The sequence below is a fragment of the Rhipicephalus microplus genome, chromosome 2, assembly GCF_043290135.1.
Source record: "Rhipicephalus microplus isolate Deutch F79 chromosome 2, USDA_Rmic, whole genome shotgun sequence".
NCBI classification, from domain to species: Eukaryota; Metazoa; Arthropoda; class Arachnida; order Ixodida; family Ixodidae; genus Rhipicephalus; species Rhipicephalus microplus.
The window spans coordinates 268,260,269-268,279,771 of record NC_134701.1 but is presented as its reverse complement, the minus strand read 5'-3'; the positions used below and the strand labels follow the sequence as shown (position 1 = coordinate 268,279,771).

At 45.1% G+C, this 19,503-nt stretch overlaps 1 protein-coding gene across 1 annotated transcript in view; it reads right to left on the bottom strand.

Moving 5' to 3' along the window:
• Positions 1-6,387: 6,387 nt before the first annotated feature.
• LOC119169993 (short-chain dehydrogenase/reductase family 9C member 7) overlaps positions 6,388-19,503 on the bottom strand; it is a 49,680-nt gene continuing 36,564 nt past the window's right edge. Inside the window, exons 2-6 of the mRNA XM_075881306.1 lie at positions 12,935-13,207; positions 11,207-11,360; positions 9,683-9,865; positions 8,760-8,892; positions 6,388-8,200 (exon numbers count right to left, since the gene is read on the bottom strand). Of these exons, the coding sequence (XP_075737421.1) occupies positions 7,786-8,200; positions 8,760-8,892; positions 9,683-9,865; positions 11,207-11,360; positions 12,935-13,207 (1,158 nt within the window). The 3' untranslated portion in view covers positions 6,388-7,785. The remainder of the gene's footprint in view (positions 8,201-8,759; positions 8,893-9,682; positions 9,866-11,206; positions 11,361-12,934; positions 13,208-19,503) is intronic.

Here is a 19,503-nt window from a genome sequence, read left to right as displayed (position 1 = left end):
GACAGACAGACAGACAGACAGACAGACAGACAGACAGACAGACAGACAGACAGACAGACAGACAGACAGACAGACAGACAGACAGACAGACAGACAGACAGACAGACAGACCAAAATTTTTGCGTCGAAGGTCCCCTAGAAAGACTATCGTCTTTAAAAAAGAAAAGGCCACCTCGAGAAAGGCTGTTACACCGTGGGAAAGACCGATTAAGTTAGCACGAAACTATTCGAAAACGTCTTGCTCCTGAGCGCTGCAACGCTCTTCGTAGCCTGAAACTTTTGAGGCCTTTATTCAAAGACCCTCTAATAACGTGCATGGGGCGGTCATTATAAAAATTTGAGAGGGCATTTATTGAGATAGAACCTGCAATAAAGTTACGTATGGCGGTTTTTAGGTCACTAACAATTATATCAATATTGGGCATAGATAGGCCTAACGTGATGACAGCCCACTTTGCCTATTCCAAAGAGATGGCAGTCATGAATGCCGTCCCCTCACCGTTGGAAATCACAGCAGGAAGGACTCGTATATGGGCGCCCGCGCGTGCGGGGCAGCGTGGCGGTGAGACGCGTCTCATGCCTATGCTCGACAAATGAAGGGCCCTGCCCCGGCCACTGACGATGCCTTAGACCGCGCAGTACTTTACTGTGTGAAGTGTCGTCTTTTGGCCTTTCACAATATACCAAATCACACTACCACTTTCAGTGCACCATATACACCCCATTACATTCGGGAGCTACTCGTCACCACGAAACACTATGGCGCCAGTCGCAGATGAGATTAGGAGCAAAGCTCCTTGGGGTCGAGTCTTGTCCGCCGTCCGTAATGGTAAAGACGCTGATGACGATGAAGAAGAAGAGCCTTCCAGACTACACAGCCCGTTTCTGTCATAAAGAAAAATGATCGCGAAAGCGCTTTAAACCATGAAAGGCCTTCGCGGAGTTGACCTTATGACAACCAATAATCCCTTCTTCCTAGGAACTTTCTGCCATGAAACAGTCAATTTGGATCGTATTAGTGTGGGTGTAAACTCGGTCCTCTCCACCTAAATCTCCTAATGCTAGTAGCAAGGAGCAGTCGGAGGTTACCATGTGCAGTCATGTGCCCAAGGTAAGGATTCAATCCTGGATTGGGCCGAGAGGGTAGCACTCACCTATGCTATGTGACCTTCTCTTTTCCCGCCACCAGCACACCCTTTTTCTCCTGAGATGAACAAGGTTTTTCAATGCAGAACACATTAGGGGGTCGGGTATGTCGTATGCTGTCGTCGTTGCTTGGTGTAACGCAGACAAAACAGCCTTCTATGGCATAGCCAGCTGCAGCACATTTAGCACGCACTCACGCCAACGAGAACCCTTCTTCCTTTTGTTCTTCGAGTACTTCGATGATGATGATATTAAATGCGGACATTACTACTACGTTTAGGTAAGAATGACAACTCAATCCACCTGCGAAAATTGTAAGAGGAAGCAAGCATGAAATAGCAAGAGATAGATCGAAGGAAAGAAAGTAGGAGGAAAAGTATAAATAAAGAGAAGAAAGCACACCCGAATAAGGTGGAAAAAAGAACAAGAAAGAAAAAAAGGTGGCAGATCCCACGTACCTGGGAATCGACGTTATGCGAAGCATGCGAAAGGAAGGTGAGCGTGAACCACTAGAGATGTTTCACGAAGATTAGCGTCTATTTGAAAAGAAGTTCCGAGACCTGGCGTAGCTCTGTAGCAGAATGCTTGACTGCCACTCAGAAAGCTTGGGTTCGATTCCTGCTGGGACACTGAAATTTATTACTCGCATTCATTGGGCATTCAGTGCTGCCTATGTCAGGTTTTTCTTAACACTGACATTTATTATGTGTCTTTGTTGGGTCGACGCTACCGATGTCGGGTGTGCTTAACCCTGATACGTTAAATTTGCCCACGTGTGTTTTCGTCGTTCCTGGGTAGATACTAAGTGTCAATCGCCTGTGGCACATACCCGCCTACCAGCGGCACATACCTGCCCGTGGTTATGTGCCACTGTCTGGCGGGAAGTGTTTGACGACGTACACGACGGGAATTGGACATTATTCATGTCTTGACCAGTGCGTCATATTCGTCACGCCATCTTACCCTCCCATGCTTATTTTGGCTCACTCCAATTTAAAGGTGCGACCACTAAAGCCCCCAAACCTAAGCGCGGCTCGATAGATAGATAGATAGATAGATAGATAGATAGATAGATAGATAGATAGATAGATAGATAGATAGATAGACACGCTCAAGGTAGCCGAAGATCGCTAAGAAATGTTTCACATTTAAAAGGAGGAGGGAAGAAAGAGAAAGTTGAAGAGCCGACGGAAAGAAGCCTGTCAAGTGGCGCACTTCCTTCAAGCTTCTCACTGCTATGGTGAATCTACTTACTGCGCGGCCTTGAATGAACGTATCGTTGGGCGGTATGTGCACGGCTTGACTTAGAGAACCAAGAAATACTTACCCTCGTATTCACAAACGCTCCTCGTCCCGACTTTCACCCTTCACTTGACAGAGTTTAGCACCGTGCCGCTGCTCTGCTGAAAGTGACACTGCGCTACCCAGGAATCGCAGCAGATTATCGCTGATATGCAGTGACTTTCCCTGCCTAGAGACGGCGTTCCCATCGGCCTTCTCAAGTGAAGTTTAAGCGTCGAGTGGAGGGACGTTCTACAATATGGGGGTTAGTGTAAACTGCCGAAACTCGGGAGCGAAATGTAATGACCGATGCCAAGGGGGTGCTGCCAACGAAATAGTGCGAACAGGTGCAATAGCCCAATAAAGCCCACAACTGCAACATAGCTTATCAGTAGAAATACTTATCAAATACTTGCAATACACGGCAATGATAATGTCTGACGAAATCAGCTTCACTGTTTTGGTGGCTTTCAGGGAGTGAAATACCATTTTTTTTTCTATTTCATAAGGCCCAGTTTGAAACCAACTTTCGAGATCAATTTATTCTTCGTATGCCTTTCGGCAAATTCAACAAAAAAATAAAAACAACAACAAAGTATGTACTGTAGCTTGGGCACTCAAAACTTGAGTGACGACCGCTACAGAAAAAAAGAGTAAAGAGAAGAAATGAGGATATTACTTTGCTGCAAGCGTACAAAACTACAATTAGGAGTAATTCTCATTTAGATTGAAATCCTGTAGCCAGAAAGTATTCCGGCGTCCGAGCTCTATATAAAAAAAAATTGCGGGCTCTCATGCCCACGTTTCTGATGTACTTGCAGTGAATAGCTTTTTTTTTTTTTGAGGGTTCAGAACAGCGAAGTTTTCAGAGAGGCTAAGTCAGCACGGAAGAAAAAGTATTGCTGGTGCGGACAAGCTGTTAGGCACGACATTTTAATTTTCAGGAAGCATACTGACTTAGCCTAAATTCAGAAGCCCGAGTCGGAAAGTGCTCACGAGTTTACCACACGAAAATTTTGCTCTGTGCGCCTAACTTCACCTTTTTCCTGCCTTGCTACCTTTCCTTCCTTCGCTTCCTTATAGCTCTACAGCACACGCAGAATGGCAAGCCGTACGCTCTCAAAATAAGTACAATGTCATAAACGGTGCAAGAGTGGTCCGTTTTCTCTGGCTTTTTGTTCAAGAGAATGATCAAGGTCTGTGCCAATCGTGATTGAACATTTCATGCTAGACATGTTGAATAACAACCAGCTTGTTGCTTACAATTGTAAGGCAATGTTGTGCAATTGAACAGGCGCATTTTTGAGGCAGCACTGTCCTCGTAAGAAATAAAGAGATGTACTGCAGCAATGAAAAGACGGGCGTAATCAAAAAGCCAGGTGTAGTTTCCAGAAAGCCTAGATGTTATTACTTACAAATACAAGAAAACAATTTTGACGGCGCATTCATTGCACGTTTTTTTTTTCGCGTGTGCCAGAAAAACTAAGAGCACACGCTGCGCCCCTATTACTTGGGTGGAGTGGACAGGTGAACTACTAACTCGGGCCAATTTTTCTACCTGCCTCATTAAAAGACTGGACCTCTCTTCATCTAGCGTGTTTTCGCTAAAGACAAATTGAATTTCTTACTCACGAGAAAGACAGCACGACTCTTGCACGAGATCTCTAATTGGAAAAAGTTTGAAGGGCAGGTGCCCTATACGTAATCCGCAATTTCAATATTGTTTTTCTCTTGGAAATGTAAGTGGGCTCTCCCACATTGAAAGGAAGCAGATGGTCAGCTTTTAGAATGGACGCGGAGGTCCTATTAAGAACTTGGTATTTCAGCTACAAAAATGAGACAACGCGAAAGGGGCATAAACAGATGTAAGCCGTCGTAACGGGTCAAAGCCAAACCACAGTTTGCAAGGGTACCTTGATTGATATGTGGGGTTTAACGTCTTAAAACCACTATATGATTAAGAGAGACGCCGTAGTGGAGGGCTCCGGAAATTTAGACCACGTGGGGTTCTTTAACGTGCACCCAAATCTGAGCACACGGGCCTACAACATTTCCGCCTCTATCGGAAATGCAAGGGTACCTTGGTCTTGGTTATTGAATGTGAATCCAGAAACAACGCGAAGGACAACGTTAACAGAGGCTACAAAAACAATTGTTAGAGTACACACAAAACCCTTGAAATCATTATGAGGGACGCCCAAGTGGAGAGAGAGAGGGGGGCTTTGAAAATCTTGACAGCATGGGGTGCATTGACTGCACAGGTATCTATTATTTCGCCCCCGTCGAAATGCAGCCACCGTAGCAATGATTTGGTCCAGTGACCTCCGTGTCAGCAGTCAAGCACTAACTACATTCACTAAACCAGCGCGGTTATAGTAAATGCTACCAACGCGTTCCGTACTGTGCTTGTAGCATCTTCTGTTCTTGTCTATCATGCCGTTTCTGTGAATCATAATATAACTTGTCTACACACCAAACTGGAAACATTTCCGCTGGGGAAGCAAACTCTGTCGACTTAAGCGTGACTGTATCGGAATGTCGGGCCTTTTTTGAGGCCACATGATTATAATACGCGTTTTATACGTAGCGATTCTAAGACAACCAACTGCCGATAACATCGAACAAACTACTACATTTGGCTATTTCAGCCCTTATTTGTGCCTCTCTCTTCCAGTGAGGGCACGGTCTGTATAAAGCGCTACTTTGTACGAAATACGCGAAGAATGAAATGCGGGGCGTCCTAGCTTATCTGCATCATGAGAGAGAGTTTACCTGCATGGAAAGTGTGGCATTTTCGCTGGTGTTTGTTGTTCTTCCTGGTCACTAAATTGACAGTCGGCGAGAAGAACCAACTCGGCTGTGTCAATGTGTTGCTTAAGGAAATAACCGGCCGGCAGTTTTAAAGATTCATCTCGCTGCATACACAAAAATATGTCAAGATATATTAACTTCATAGCGTCGAAGAGTTCGTTTGGCAAGAATGTCGATGTCGGCGTCGCAAGAGAAAAGTCAAGGTTTTACGTGAGTGCAAAGTTCCGCAAGTGCAGATAGATGCACATAAAGAATAATAAAAATCATTGGTTGCAATCGGAATCGGACCCTGGATAGCTGGGTGGCAAGCAGACGGTACACTACAGGCCGTGCTTAAAACTGTACCGAAAAAAAAAAAGCCTATACAAATGTCATGCAGTGTAAAGAGCGTCCTTGACGCGCGTAATATTGCGCGACAGTCCCGAGAAGTGAGAAATCAGCTTAAAGGCCCATTCATTACAAAAAGCACACAGTTGATCCTAAGCAGCAACAGCATTAAGTGCACACGTGATCATGTTGCCTTGCGGGTGCGTAATGGATGCTTCGCCAGTTCGCAAAAAGTAGAAGTATGGCTTAGTTGGAGCTTCACAACTTTAATCGCAGCAGGCATTCCAGGATAACTTAAGATGGCCAGTTTTGTGCGCCCTGACGTTCATTTCTATGCCGCACGGTTGAGTTGTCATCCGGAGAAACGAAGCTACGCTGCAGGTGGTTGAGAAGGCTGTGTGAACTGGGCCTGACTACGCCATGAACCACTGCTTTTATGACGAAGCTCTAACAACACCCCCGTTTTTTTTCTCGTAATCTTTCGTGACGTATACTACATACGTAATTTCTTGGCAAACGAATACGTCACACGCCGCATGAAGGAGAATTCGAAAACGTAACAGTTGTCTTTATTGTTTAAAAATGTGCGCAAGTACTCAAGAACATTAAAAACAACTGCATTCGCGAGTATTCACAAAAGAGACGCCAGATGGTGCAGCAGGCGTTACGACTTGTGTGAAACCATCACGAGGATTTGCAAGCAAGACCTCCAGTCAGGTTGTACCCCTGTGATATGCGCCTTCGGTATCACCGTGCAACCATATACCAAAGAACAGTGACACGCTGTACGAGAAAAAGAATGAGCGTCATGGGGTCTCAAGGTCTGGAAATCGAAAATATATATTTAATAGCACACAGGTACAAACAACTAAACTACACGCCCGTTGTCCATCAGTCCTGTCAGTCTCATTGTCCAGACCACAGTGGCAGTTGTGACGTGTGAGCCCACCAAGAAGAGAAGGCACACGGTTTCCTGAAAAGCAAGGTCAAAACAAAGAGAGGAGAAGAAAGAAGACAGAGAGAAAGAATTCGCAAATCCGGAGCAAGAACAGCTTGAAACGCGTGCAAGTAAGTGGAGAAGTCAAAGTCCTAGTGATATCACACTTGTTCCGCTAGAGTGTCGGCAGTGAACAAAAACTCGAAAGGTAAGAATTTTGACTGGATCGTCAGCTTATGTGCGACTAATGGAAGTAGAGCTAGCCAGCTCCCTATTCGACGAATTCCGTGGTTGCTACTGAAGGGTTTCTACACACAGAACACAACACGCGCTGGCTTCCTACTCTCCCTTTTTGTTGTGTATTTTAGTTATTACTTCCACTTTCTCCTCCCCATGGGTAGGGTAGCCAACCGAGCCCATACTGAGTTGGTTGGTGAGTGGTTCGTGAGGAAAAGGAAGAAAGCACCTAATTTCTGTCTGCCTACAGGCGACACGGCACAGCGCCTGTTGCACTCCTGCCTTTTCACTTCGTTTCCCCTCCCCTATCTCTCTTGCCTCGCCTTCACTTTGAGCCTACGTACAAATTAGAAAGGAAGCTAGTTTAGTTTCGACCATCGTTCTCTTATGTAGTTAAATTAATGTTTTGTACTATCACTCCCCCCCCCCCCCTGCTGACGTGTGTGACAACACTTTCACTTATGAAATTGATGGCGGATGCGACATTAGAGTATAAAAAGGTGTGCAGTATGCGTCCCTGCATTTCCGTATTGTGTTTCTCGGAGATTTCCCAGGGATTATGCCTAATCTATTCCGATACTCATGAACTTCATATAACTGCTATGGAAACATTGAAAGCAGGATTGTAACACTGCACACAAAAATCCTTAAATAAAAAAGGCTACGCTCTTTCACGTCCTCTCGGCATTTTTTCTTTTTTGCACGGCAGTTCCAGTTTTACTGATGAAACAACCCACGATGAAGCTATTCTGCACACACACACATTGCATGTCCAGCGACTCTAGTTCTAAGCACTTTCCCGCCTACGACTCGACTGCAGTTCCTTCCGCGTGTGCGATGCACAATTCACGTATTGTACATTCAGGTGTCTCGCACAGTCCTCTTTTCAGCGTCATAAAGCTCCAGTGAGAGCCAGATGCCTATGCGAGCTGAACACATCACGATGACACGAGGGTCGCAGATTGCAACTTGACTTGTCGCTTCACGAATCGTCGAAGCGAACATCTTCGTCGTGCTCGCACTTTCTTCAAGAGAACATTTTTTTTTTACTTCTTGAGCTTCTGTGGCATCAAGATCTCTTTGACCTTATTCGCGATCCTTTCGAGCATGGAGAGCCTCTTGACCAGCTTCCCGTCGGGGCCAACCTCGTGGTGATGCAGAAAGAGATAGTCCAAGAAGTCATGGAACACCAGAGGGAAGCACAGGAATATGACTACGAGAAGCCAACGGACGAATCCGTCGCATCGGTACATCTGCCTCGGATGGCGGGTGCAAACCGCCTTCTCGAGGGTGTCCACGACTTCGTCGACGTTGTCGCGCGCGAAGAACGCCATCGTGCTGACCGAGATGTCTGCCATCTCGGAAGCATAGTCGTCGCCGTACGCGTCCTTCACCTCTTTGGGAAGATTGCTCTCCTGGTATTTCTTGACGATGGCTTCCGGCCTCGGAAGAATAGCGGTTCTGGTTAGGGAAGAAGAAATAATATAGTGGCAATGGTTACCGACACTTTATATCGCACATAAAACTGGAAGGAGCACAAAGAACTGCAGCTGCTAAACCGCTCAAGACTATGCTCATGCATGCCGTCTAAAAATATAGATAAAACTTTCGCAGTTATTAATGATCGTAATGAAGATTACAAGTTGTCCAACAGTCGAGATGAGAATATCGCATTTTTGAATGATCGTACCACTGTAAACTGTTTTAGGTCTAGTGAATTTTATATAGCAAATGGATGGCTGTTCATCTTCCTCCTGAGTATAAAAGTCTCGTTGCACAAGCTGGCTAAAATCATTCATTTATGCTGAAGTGAATACACGCATAAATTGGTTCACTTTATGGGAATATACCACATGTTCTGTTTCTTTTCATGAAGCATTGGAATAATAACAGTGCCTTTTTTGTTATGTAATAAAGGAAAATCTATACATATTTTTCTTCAAGCGAATGTGTATCTAGGCAATAGGCTGCGTCATCTGATTATTTCGGTTATTCATGATCGGCAACCACGCCCGCTTACTTGTAGTAGGTGGGCTCCACCAGGACGACCGAGATGCCCCACTTCATCAGCTCTCGCCGCAATCCATCACCCAAGGAAATCACAGCATGCTTGGTCATACTGTACACATTGTTCCAAGAGGCCGTCCCTCGTCCTGCAATAACGCGTGGCGTTCCAGCGGTTTGCAAGATACTGTTTGAAGGAGAGCTGTTGTCCAACATCAAGAAGCACAAGTATTCACGAAAAAAAAAAGTGACAGCACTTTGATAAAACTGCCAAGCTTTTTAGGCTTGTGGTCCGCCATGCAAAACTCAAGAGGCAGGCAGGCGCCAGTGGCGGGTACAGGATGTGCAAGCGTTAAACAAAAACTCTGCTCGGCGAAGTGGAGCATGTGGTACAGGGAGATAGATACAAAAAGAAACAAAAGCAGAGGGAAAGAAGCCAACATAAAAAAGGAAGGTAGCCAAAATAAAGGAAAAAAAGACATGAAAGACAGAAAGAGAGAGGGACATACGAAGAGGGAGAAAAAGGTACAAACAAACAGACATGAAATAGAAATACAAACAAGAGTAAGAAAGAAAGAGAGAAAGAAAGAAACTAAGAAAGAAATGCAAAGAGACACATAAAAAAGACACAAAGAACAAAAAAGAGCAAAAAATATAGAAATATAACTATAGAACGCAACCTAGCTCCACCCTTCTTTCAGGATTGGTACTGCTAGTGCGAAGCCTGCATTGTTTTTTTTTTTATATTTCCCGCATATATAATGTATGTGTATATATTGTTACGTACCGACAGCTACGACAACCTAATGAGATGCGGAAAGGAAGCCGAATACTCTCTGCCGAATAAACAAGGTGGGGTATCAGGAATTGAGCATGGTGCATCCTTATAGTACAACACAGCGCTACACATCAGCAACGTACGCAAGCAGCTTCACGCACCAGCGTAACTAGCCGTAAGCACAACGCGGCCTCGAGACTGGCGCAGCAGTGGCAGGAAGGCTTGCACTGTGCGCACGCAGCCGAACACGTTGATGTCGAAGTGCTGCTTCATCTCGGCGATGCTCCACCATTCGAGCTCCATGGCACCGAACACGCCGGCGTTGGCCACTACCGCCCACAGACCTGCAACAATGTCAAAGAAAAGTGAGTCAGCTCGGGCGTATTTTTTTGTTTTTAGTTACAGGTGCGAAAAAATTTTTGTATGTAATTTTCTGTTCATAAAAATGAAGCTCCGTTTACTTATTCCCTCACTCAGCCACGCACGAATTGATTTACTCACTCACTCATTTATATATGTATTCATTTATTCATTATTGACAAGGACTGACAGTGGTGCCGATAAAAAAGTTTGGCAGATCCCACGTGCAGTGGGAATCAATGATATGCGAAGCACGAATGGGGAAGGTTGATATGTCACTCTAACATCAGCACAACGTAACAATACGGAGGTAAATCATGCGGTACATGGCTTCAATGTCATGATTATAATGTTTGGACGTGTCATTAACCTTTGTCATCTATTCAAGCCACCTGATACCAAAGTTGGTATATGTGGAGCTAGCGAAACGGCCGCGAGCGCGCTTTGAGCGTAGCATATAGTCAAGTTTTACATACATACATTCGTCATCCATTCACGCCCCATAATACCAAATTTGCTATATGCGAAGCTAGCGCATCATGAGTGTGGCATGTTATCATATTGTTACATGACACGAATGTCATGATTTTCATGTTAGAGTTGGTCACTTTTGTGTTCACCATGCAGTCATGTCATACCATACCAGTTTTGCAACATGTCATGTGAACAAAACCACCGCAAGAGCAGCAAGACCACGAAAGGAATATCACGACATTCGTGACATGCATCCCATGCTTTTCATGTTATGACCAGTCACTTATGCTCGCCATACAGCCATCTTATGCCATACTAAGTTTGGTATCGATATCATTATCGAAACGGCCAGGAGAGCTAAAAGTCGTAGGCGGCTGGACAGACAGACAGAAAGACAACCCAAAGTCGCCAAAGTTCGCTAAGAAATGCTTCGCATTTAAAAAGCACCGTGTCGGAAGGTTTTGCGATTCCGCATGATCGAAGAGGCAGAAAATTGAGTGTATGCGTCGTATGGCGCATGACAAAATTAATAAACCCACACGTGCGGGGATCAACATAGGAGGATTTCCTGATAAAATAAACTGCCGATCAACTCGTATGGGCTAATCACCTCATTCACCCACTGGAGCCTTGTCACCTGAAATTATCTTAATAGTTAATTGTACTATTGTTATAAACCCACAGTGCATTTTAGCTCAAGGTCGTGCGGTAAATTGAAGTGACGTGCAAAGGTACAGTTACCTCGATAAAAGGACCATTTCGTGTATTTATCAGGCTGTAAGTGAAATGCTCTCTTGTGTACTTTTCCGTTATTTTCCGTGATGGCACTGTATGTGAGGCGGCCGCCTTACCGTTCCCATCGAGGTTTTGGCGAACGTAATCCACGGCCTGCCTGAAGTCTTCGTCCTTAGTCACGTTCAGAGGAACGATGTGGAGCTTGCTGGACGCCTTCATATGGAGATTCTTCGCACCTTCGCCATGTGGGAAGAGACATCCCGCAAACACCTGAGCAAAATGGAAGGAATTATCACTACCATCATTATTCCTTTCCCTTCTATTTCTTTTACCCCAGTGTAGCGTAGCAGCTAGAGCCCACTATCACTCAGGCCGACCTCTTTGCATTTTTTTTACATAAACCAGTCAGTTTCTCCCCCTTCTATAGAAAAAAATGGAAGAAAGTGAAGCTTGGTGTGTGTATGCCTGGATGATCCTTACTCTCCCCCCCCCCTCTCTCTCTCTTTCTTGATTGCTCAATGCTCCCTTCTAATCGTTTCCTCTACATGCAGGAAATCGCACCTTGACCCACGTGCTTAGCAGCTCAATCAGAGTGCTGTGGGTCCTGTTATTGGACAATGCAGTATGTACCTATTATCCGGTCTAGGGATTCGGGGAAACGAGACTTTTTATAATCAGCCCTCGCAGGCTGCTTAGGAAGCTTTTTCGATATAGGGCTTTGGGCCAGAGAGCTCTAGCGATGAATATAATGTATATATATCCTCTACAAAGTTCACCTTTCTACTGCCTCGACATCATCATCCCGGATCTCTGGTGCCTGCAAAGTCCGGTCGCAACAACGCACAAAAAAAAAAAAGAAAAAAACGCCCAACTACCGTTGTCAAGACACATTTCGCTTTCGTGTTACCGATCCCTTAAAGGAGAGAACAGCCACGTTTTTCATTATTACTTCTTCAAAAAAGCAGCCAAAGCAATGAGGTCGTCTATACGGAGAAAAATAAAAGAAGGGGTAATTCATTTAGCTGCTCGAATAACTGAAAGGGAGATAGTCGATAATCTCCAATTCGTACCATTAAGCCGCTGGCACAAGAAAATCGAAGCTGACTTCTCATACAGGAATCAATCAGCTAGGAATGAAACTTGTCTCAGTATATTTCTCAACTTCCCCTTTCATAAGTCTTCCGTAAATTTTCGCGGTTTCTCATAATTTGTGTGCAAATATAACTGCGAGTGGTTTTCAGAGATAGAGATACTTCAGAGATAGAGATATCGATGCGAGATAGAGATGCGAGTGGTTTTCAGAGATAGAGACTTCTTCAGAGATAGAGATAGGAAGGAAGAGCGACGTATAGAGAGTGACAAGCAAGGAAAGGCACGGCGGTTGATTGCGAGTCAACCACCGTGCCTTTGCGAGACAGATACCAAGGACTAACAAGCCGTTGATATCTATCTTGGTCTTGTGAAGCAAAATGTTACGGCACGCGTCCGATATGCATTCGGTGCTACAAACATACCTGCGAGCACTACGACGTGCAACATAGCCCCGATGTGAAGTGGGTTGAAAGTGTTAAACATGTGCACTTACAAATGATCCGATCAGTTGTACCACCATCCGCAAGAACAAAAGGTTCAACGCTGCTTCCACCGATGTTCTAGAAGGTGCCAATGGTGGAACGAACCATCTTGCGAAGACGTTGTCCCATGTATCGGACCGTCTCAACGCGCGTGCGTTTACGGCGCAACACTTGATGATGGTTGCGGGTTCTTCGCACGACTGTTCGTAAGCCAAATTGCACGCGGTCCTATGTCACGTGGATTACTACCAAACCGCTCAACGAACGTACCTGAAAGCCCAGCCTGTCGAGACGCACAGCAAGCCGGTGGCCGAAGCCGCTGTCGCAGCCGGTGATGAGCACGGCCTTTCCCGTGGCCGACACGCCAGAGTCCGGCAGCAGACTGTACAGGAAGTACCCGAGCGTGAAGAAGCACACCAGTGGCAGCCCGATGGCGCACGAGGCGTACACCAGCGGCGTCCATAGCGCCGGCATCAGACGCAGCGCCACGTACGTCAACGTCGGCGTCAACAGGTACACCGTGAGCTCGCGGTACATGTCCTCCTGCAAGCACAGCGTCAACGAATGTAGAGCGTCAGGAATGAAGCCGTCATCATCGTCGTTGCAGTTTGAAGTGTATTGCAGTTCTTTGTGGCATAAATTACATCTTACAAATTTATGGACACAACGAAATAGTAAAACGGTTTCTAATGAGATTTGAAAGCACTAAATTGTAACAACGTGGAACTACGATACTTCAGAATTGTTCACAAAGTGTACAGACAGTCAGTGAACCGATGTAAAAACATTGGCTGCAAATTAATATGGAAGTCAAAGTGGGATGCTGCGCCACGTAGTACGAATTAAAGGACGCAGCTATGGGCAGTCCAACGGGCCCATGACGTGGCGGACAGGTTAGGCCTATCGTCCCGACGTGGGAGCGGCCCGGTACGAACGTGCTAGTTTATACAACGACGAACCTAAATAAAGTTTTTATATGCCATATCACGGATCAGTTTATATGGAGTGAATTCTTCATATGTGTCAGAGAAATACATCAGAGACAGAGAAATACATCGAACCATATATCGCACATATCGAACGAACCCGACAGTGAGAGCGACAGAGGGTTAAAATCAGAGGGGGGGGGGGGGGTTGACCAGACGCGTGACCGGTTTATACACAGAACGCGCGCTAAAGTATGAGAAAATTATAACATGTTATAACGAAGAAAAAGCCATAAATGATTCTGCAAATAAGCTACGCGCGGCGTCGGCTTATGTACGTTAGCTGTTTTCCCGACAAGTCCGGTAATTTCAAGTTCTCAATCCACGCAGGCGATCAGGCCGTTGAAGCGAGGTGGGCCATTCACAAAGGATCGCTTGTGTTGGCAATACGAAAGACGAGGTCATACCGATGAGAGGGAGCGGACGCAAAACAAACACGAGCGGACAAAGCATGCACACGGAGATGCTTGCATGTCCTGCTTTGCATATCCACTTTTGTGATCTCCGCTCGTTGTTGTCTCGTGTTTCAAAGCTCCTTGTTGTATCCCCGTCTCGAAGGTGTACCTGATCTCACAATGTAAACCTTGTGTTCGTTACAACTTGTACATTTCCCTTTCTCTATTTCAGTCAATAGAGAAGACAAAGCACCAAACGAGCCGGTAGATTCAGATAGTCCAATCGCAGAGCCTCCATTGTTGCATACGTTCCCAAAAGTGCCTATCAAATGCAGCGATACGTGCGCACATACCTAATACATGTACATTAAGGGCTCAACCATTTGTGAAAGGTTAAAACAGCGCGAAGCGGACGTAACACAGTGAAGGAACACACAGGACGAGTGCTGTGTGTACTTTCACAGTGTTTCGTATTATGTGCGACGCGATGAACCACACTTGGGAGTCGAGACTCCGCCTTGTGTGTTTCGCCGGTGAACAGGTGCACACGTATACGGAATCGTGTGCACAGGTAAACAAATATGACAAGCAAATAGGGCTGCAGCTCAAGAAAGCGAAACTGTAGAGCGAACGCGACGCGCACTGAAAATAAAATGTATAGGTTACTAAGCTGTCGCACAACGTGTTACATGTTCCTTATGTGCAAACTGTTGTTTCTGCGGGGAGGGCCGCGTCAGGCGATAACGCCTCTCTTTCCAAGGCCGAAGTGCAATTTTTTTTTCACTAGTATTAAATATCAAAAAAATCAAACTCCTGTGCACGGAAGTGAACTATAGACACGCTGCAAGCAGAAGTCTTCAGAAGGCACATGCTGTGATGTGTGAACAAAAAAGAATTAAGACATTTTTCCATTGCGATTGAGTGCAAGCCCCTTAAATGCACGGTAGATAGTCCAGATTCTCGGATCTTTACGGAGTAGACATTCTTAAGCGCATGTAGACGTATTAACAACGCCCGTGCAGACAGTTGTTGTAGAGGATGAACGAGTCCTTTGAATCGGACGTGCGCATGTAGAGCTTCGTGGTGTGAGTGCAAGAGACTGATGTGCGTGAACAGCTGACCTTAAAGTTATTCCTTGTGCTATATTTCCCTGCATTTATTCCCAACAGGCCCCGCCGCGCTCATCTCATTTCCCGCCTGCCCGCAAAGCAGAAAAACGCATCCCTAAAGAAACACTTTTTTGAACACGTCACTTGGGGTTTTTTTTTTTAACTTAACAAGGAAGCTGCGCGCTCCATGTACAGCATATATTTGATAGCCTTGCAGTGTGGATGAAATTGCTACAGAACTTTTTCCAACGTCGTTCGCGCCCAACATCACCTTTATAAACGATCACGCGTACTCAGCATGCACTTCGACGGTCGTTTTTCGTGTGGACGGTCATTTTTCGGTCACATTGCCGCGGCAGCAGCGCGCCATATCGAAGACCGGCGTAATTTATGATCATGTCTCTTTCCGGACATTGCCGAGAAGAGGAAAAAAGGGGGAGAGGGTTCCACGAGAGAGTTACGCTTTTTCGCGATTAATTGAACTTCGAACGCGACCGCGCGGTCGTGAACAAAGGACTTCTTCGCCCGAATGGTATACGACATTGCCGCGGGGCGGCAGAGGATCGCGCGATCTGGGCACTAGATCAAAGAACACCTCTATCGCGTGGATATTGTTGGAAAAAGAGGTCATTCTGCGAGGTCGCATCAGCGCCTTGCTTCTTGTGTATAGTCTCGAAAATAGTTTTCTTTGACGAATCTCGTGAACTGCCGGGCAACGGTCCCTTCCCTGAACGCGAGGCGTGAGTATTAAACTGTATACATTGCGTGGTGCAGGTATGTAGCCTGTGAGGCACGACAGTAACCACAAAGCTAATGTCGCACTAGATGGCGAGATGCGAGACATTGGAATTGCGTTGCGGCGACGCAAGTCCACTGGTGTCTCCGCGTGCGAACCAGTAGTCCTCCGATCACAAATGCGCGGCATCTTGGTCACGTGACTTAACAATGTAGAAGGTGGATTCGTGCGACATGTAAGATACACTGCGACTAACGGGAAAACCCTGATACAATGACTCGAAGCGAAATAAGAAAGCAACAAAAGAAAGACAACCTGGCCTGTTACACATGCTGTAAATAAGTACGCTGTTAATAACGTACCTCACCACACCATTCTGACCTTTCGAAGGTTGTATTGAAAGTGGCTCTGCAATAACGTACAGACCTTTTGAGGTAAAACATATGAAATACTGTAAATACAAACAGACCATTCCGGCGAGTGGCGACTATGAGCAATGAGCAGTAAAGAAGAGATTTTATAGTCAGAATGAAGGCAGCGGATAGTACTCATTCACGGGGCTAATGTTGTACCACAGTTGGACAGAAAAGGCACGCCCGAGAACGCTCACGTGCCTTTTTAGTTCAGCTGTGCACCGCATACGCAATTACTAAACAATGTTGATGGGAGAACGGCCTGTTCGGCACTGCAGGCTCAACGCTGGAGATATCAGCGCAAGCTGATATCTCCAATTATATAGGTACAAAAAACGATTAACTCGGCGAGAAGAACCGTCTCGTCTGATTCACCGCAATGGCGCCCAAATGATGATAGTTCGAAGTGAAGGATAACGAAAAGCCACGGATGACGTGTTTTCTGCGCTCTCGAAGTCGAAAAAAAAGTAAAAGAAAAAACGTTGGCGTCCTGGCTTACGTTTAAGGCACCAGAATCGCTGCATAGATGAAGCCTCTGTCCGAATCTTGAGTAACTTAGCCACACATTAATCCGTTTAAGGTAATACCTCCCACACGGTTTACTTCGAGGGCGGAAGTTGAAGGCAGCGGGATACGTTGATAGCTTCTATACATAGACACGCATTTACTTTCCATTTAGCTGACCCCCTAAGACTTTCTCCCTGCAGTGACTTTCGCATCGCTCGTGGGCTGTGGCGTTTCATGTTTATTGAAACCACGGTCACGGCTACTTCCTTTCCTTCTCTTCAGCTGACCTGAATAGCATTCCGTGATCCTCACGCAATCCTCTTGATAACCCGTAAAGAGTGTCGTGCCCGCAGCAGTTTTTGTATCTGATCATTTGTATCAGCGGTGAAGCAATGTATAGAGACAGGGTAACGTTCTTGTGCCTGAACAACCGTGCGAGACAAACGCCCATGTCCTAATCCGTGTTACCACAACCAAACACCCTTAGTTTCAACCAAATTAAACTTATTTTCTGACAAATTTTAACTACGTTATTCTAGCGGTGTTCTAATGTCAGAACAACGCATAACACACGGATGTATTTTACGCCGGAGTCACAGCACATGCCGAAATGTTCTTTGTTTTTCGCCATAAAGTTGAAAATAACTGCGGGATAAAAGCATTTCATGAAATGATGAAATAAGGCTGCATGGCACTTTTACCAAGATACCTATGCTTATCCCGGCTGGTTGGCATCTTTGTCATGGAATTATAGAACTGTTGTGCAGCATCTTTTTCAGCAGCTGTCAACAGATTGCCAAGTCCTTTATTGTATTTCGGATGAAATGGTGTGCGCAAATACAGACAACGACACAGAAAAAATGGGACAGATTCACGCTTGTCCCTGTCCCATCTTTTCTGTGTCATAGTTTGTATTTGCGCACCCCCTTTTACCCTGAATTTTGAACGAACTCACCAAGCTACAAGTTTTACTGAACCACAATCGTATATTGTACGTTTACAGGGGGGCTGCCGCGCACCTGCAGAGGTGATCGAAAGAGCTATAGAAGACTGCTAAGCGACTGTTAGCACAAAAAATTTTTTTTCCATTTTGGTAGTTTTTCGGCATCTTTTGGAACCACCGCAAATGTTGAGGTAGTCCCATATGTGCACGGGTTTTCGCATAAGACAAAAAAAAATAGTGCCAAAGTTTTAACTTTAACGTTTTTTCTGCCAGCGGGAAATTGCAGCAAGTGTGTTCCAGAATTGACTTGAAAAGCAGAATGAAGGCAGGCCTTGTGAATGAAGGCTGTGGTGTAAAACAAGTCAATTCTTTCACTATTTGTCAGTCGAACGTGGTTTATTGTACCCCGCTGTCTTGTGACAGGGTATCGGGTAGACTGCACTGCCTGAATGTTCGCCTGCGAGAACACTACAATGTGCTAAAGCCGGCCACAGGTTTACATTTGTCCATTAATTGCACAAAGTGTGGCTGCGAATTAAATTTTCGCGCGCGTCTGTATTATGTATACACTCACTGTGACGCAAAAACTAGGGAGATTGCAGAAGTGTTTTTCATAAAATTTTTTGAGAGTTGTGTCAGCTCACCGTCCATATACCTTTTAGATTGTGAAATTCTGAACGACATGCGATTACGGTGGAAGCTTCCCTCTTGCGTTTCCATTTCCCTTCATGTGTTTTTCCGGTATATATTCTTAGAGTAAGCCCAGCTTTCACTTTGTGCTCTTTCTTTGCGTCCCGTTAGTTTGCGCTGCCAATATTTAAATATGAATGTATACCAACGGACCGCCTTTTAACTCTTCTACTATGATGAAAGTTCGAAGAGTGCAAATTAGTTACAAGTTATGAAAACATTTACGGCAGGCTTCTTTTTGTTTCGTTTCTTTGTTTTCCGCATTTTGTGCGTTACTGAAGGAATGGTTTGCTTTGTTGTTGTTTTTTCGCACTTTTCCGTAGCTTCGGGGACTAAGCGGAGCATGATGTTTGTACTACGTTTAAGTAATAAGAATTCCAACAATGCACGATACATATTCAATATGTCTAGGCAAATTATATTGATGTTGTATAAACAATTTTTTTTTTAATTTGAGATTCCTTGAAAGACGATTATTTGCAGTGTTTTCTGGAATGATAGATGAAGGGTACACGTCAGCAATTTTACACTTGATAGAACCGGGGTAACACGTGGTTAATTAGACAACCTAACCAATATCTCTGGAATAATTACCTAGCTCTCACTTGAGCTTTTTTTTATATAAGCCATCACAAATATGCATTTTGCGCTTGCAGCCACGAATTAACAAGGAACGCTGTGTCTATTTGGCTTAATGGAAGACAAACGTTATGGGTGACGCACAGGCAAAGCTCGAAGCGCGTGCATTAATTAGGACCTTCAATATTACTTCCGTACGTGAAACTCTCCTCTCGCACGTTATAACTGCAGGACACAAAAGGCGCAGTATTTGGCCCCCTGCTCCGTATTCTCTCGTATAATATAACTGCACCACATAAACGGCATGGTGCTTAGCCGACTGAAATTATGGAGAACTATGAAGGTCATGAAATTGGTGTGCAACTATAAAGAAGAACTTTTGTACAAGAATCATCCCCTGAGGTTAGGTCAGTACGAATTCATTGCAGTCTTTCTAAAGATATTTTCATAATTGGTAAATTGTAATACAAATGATTTAATG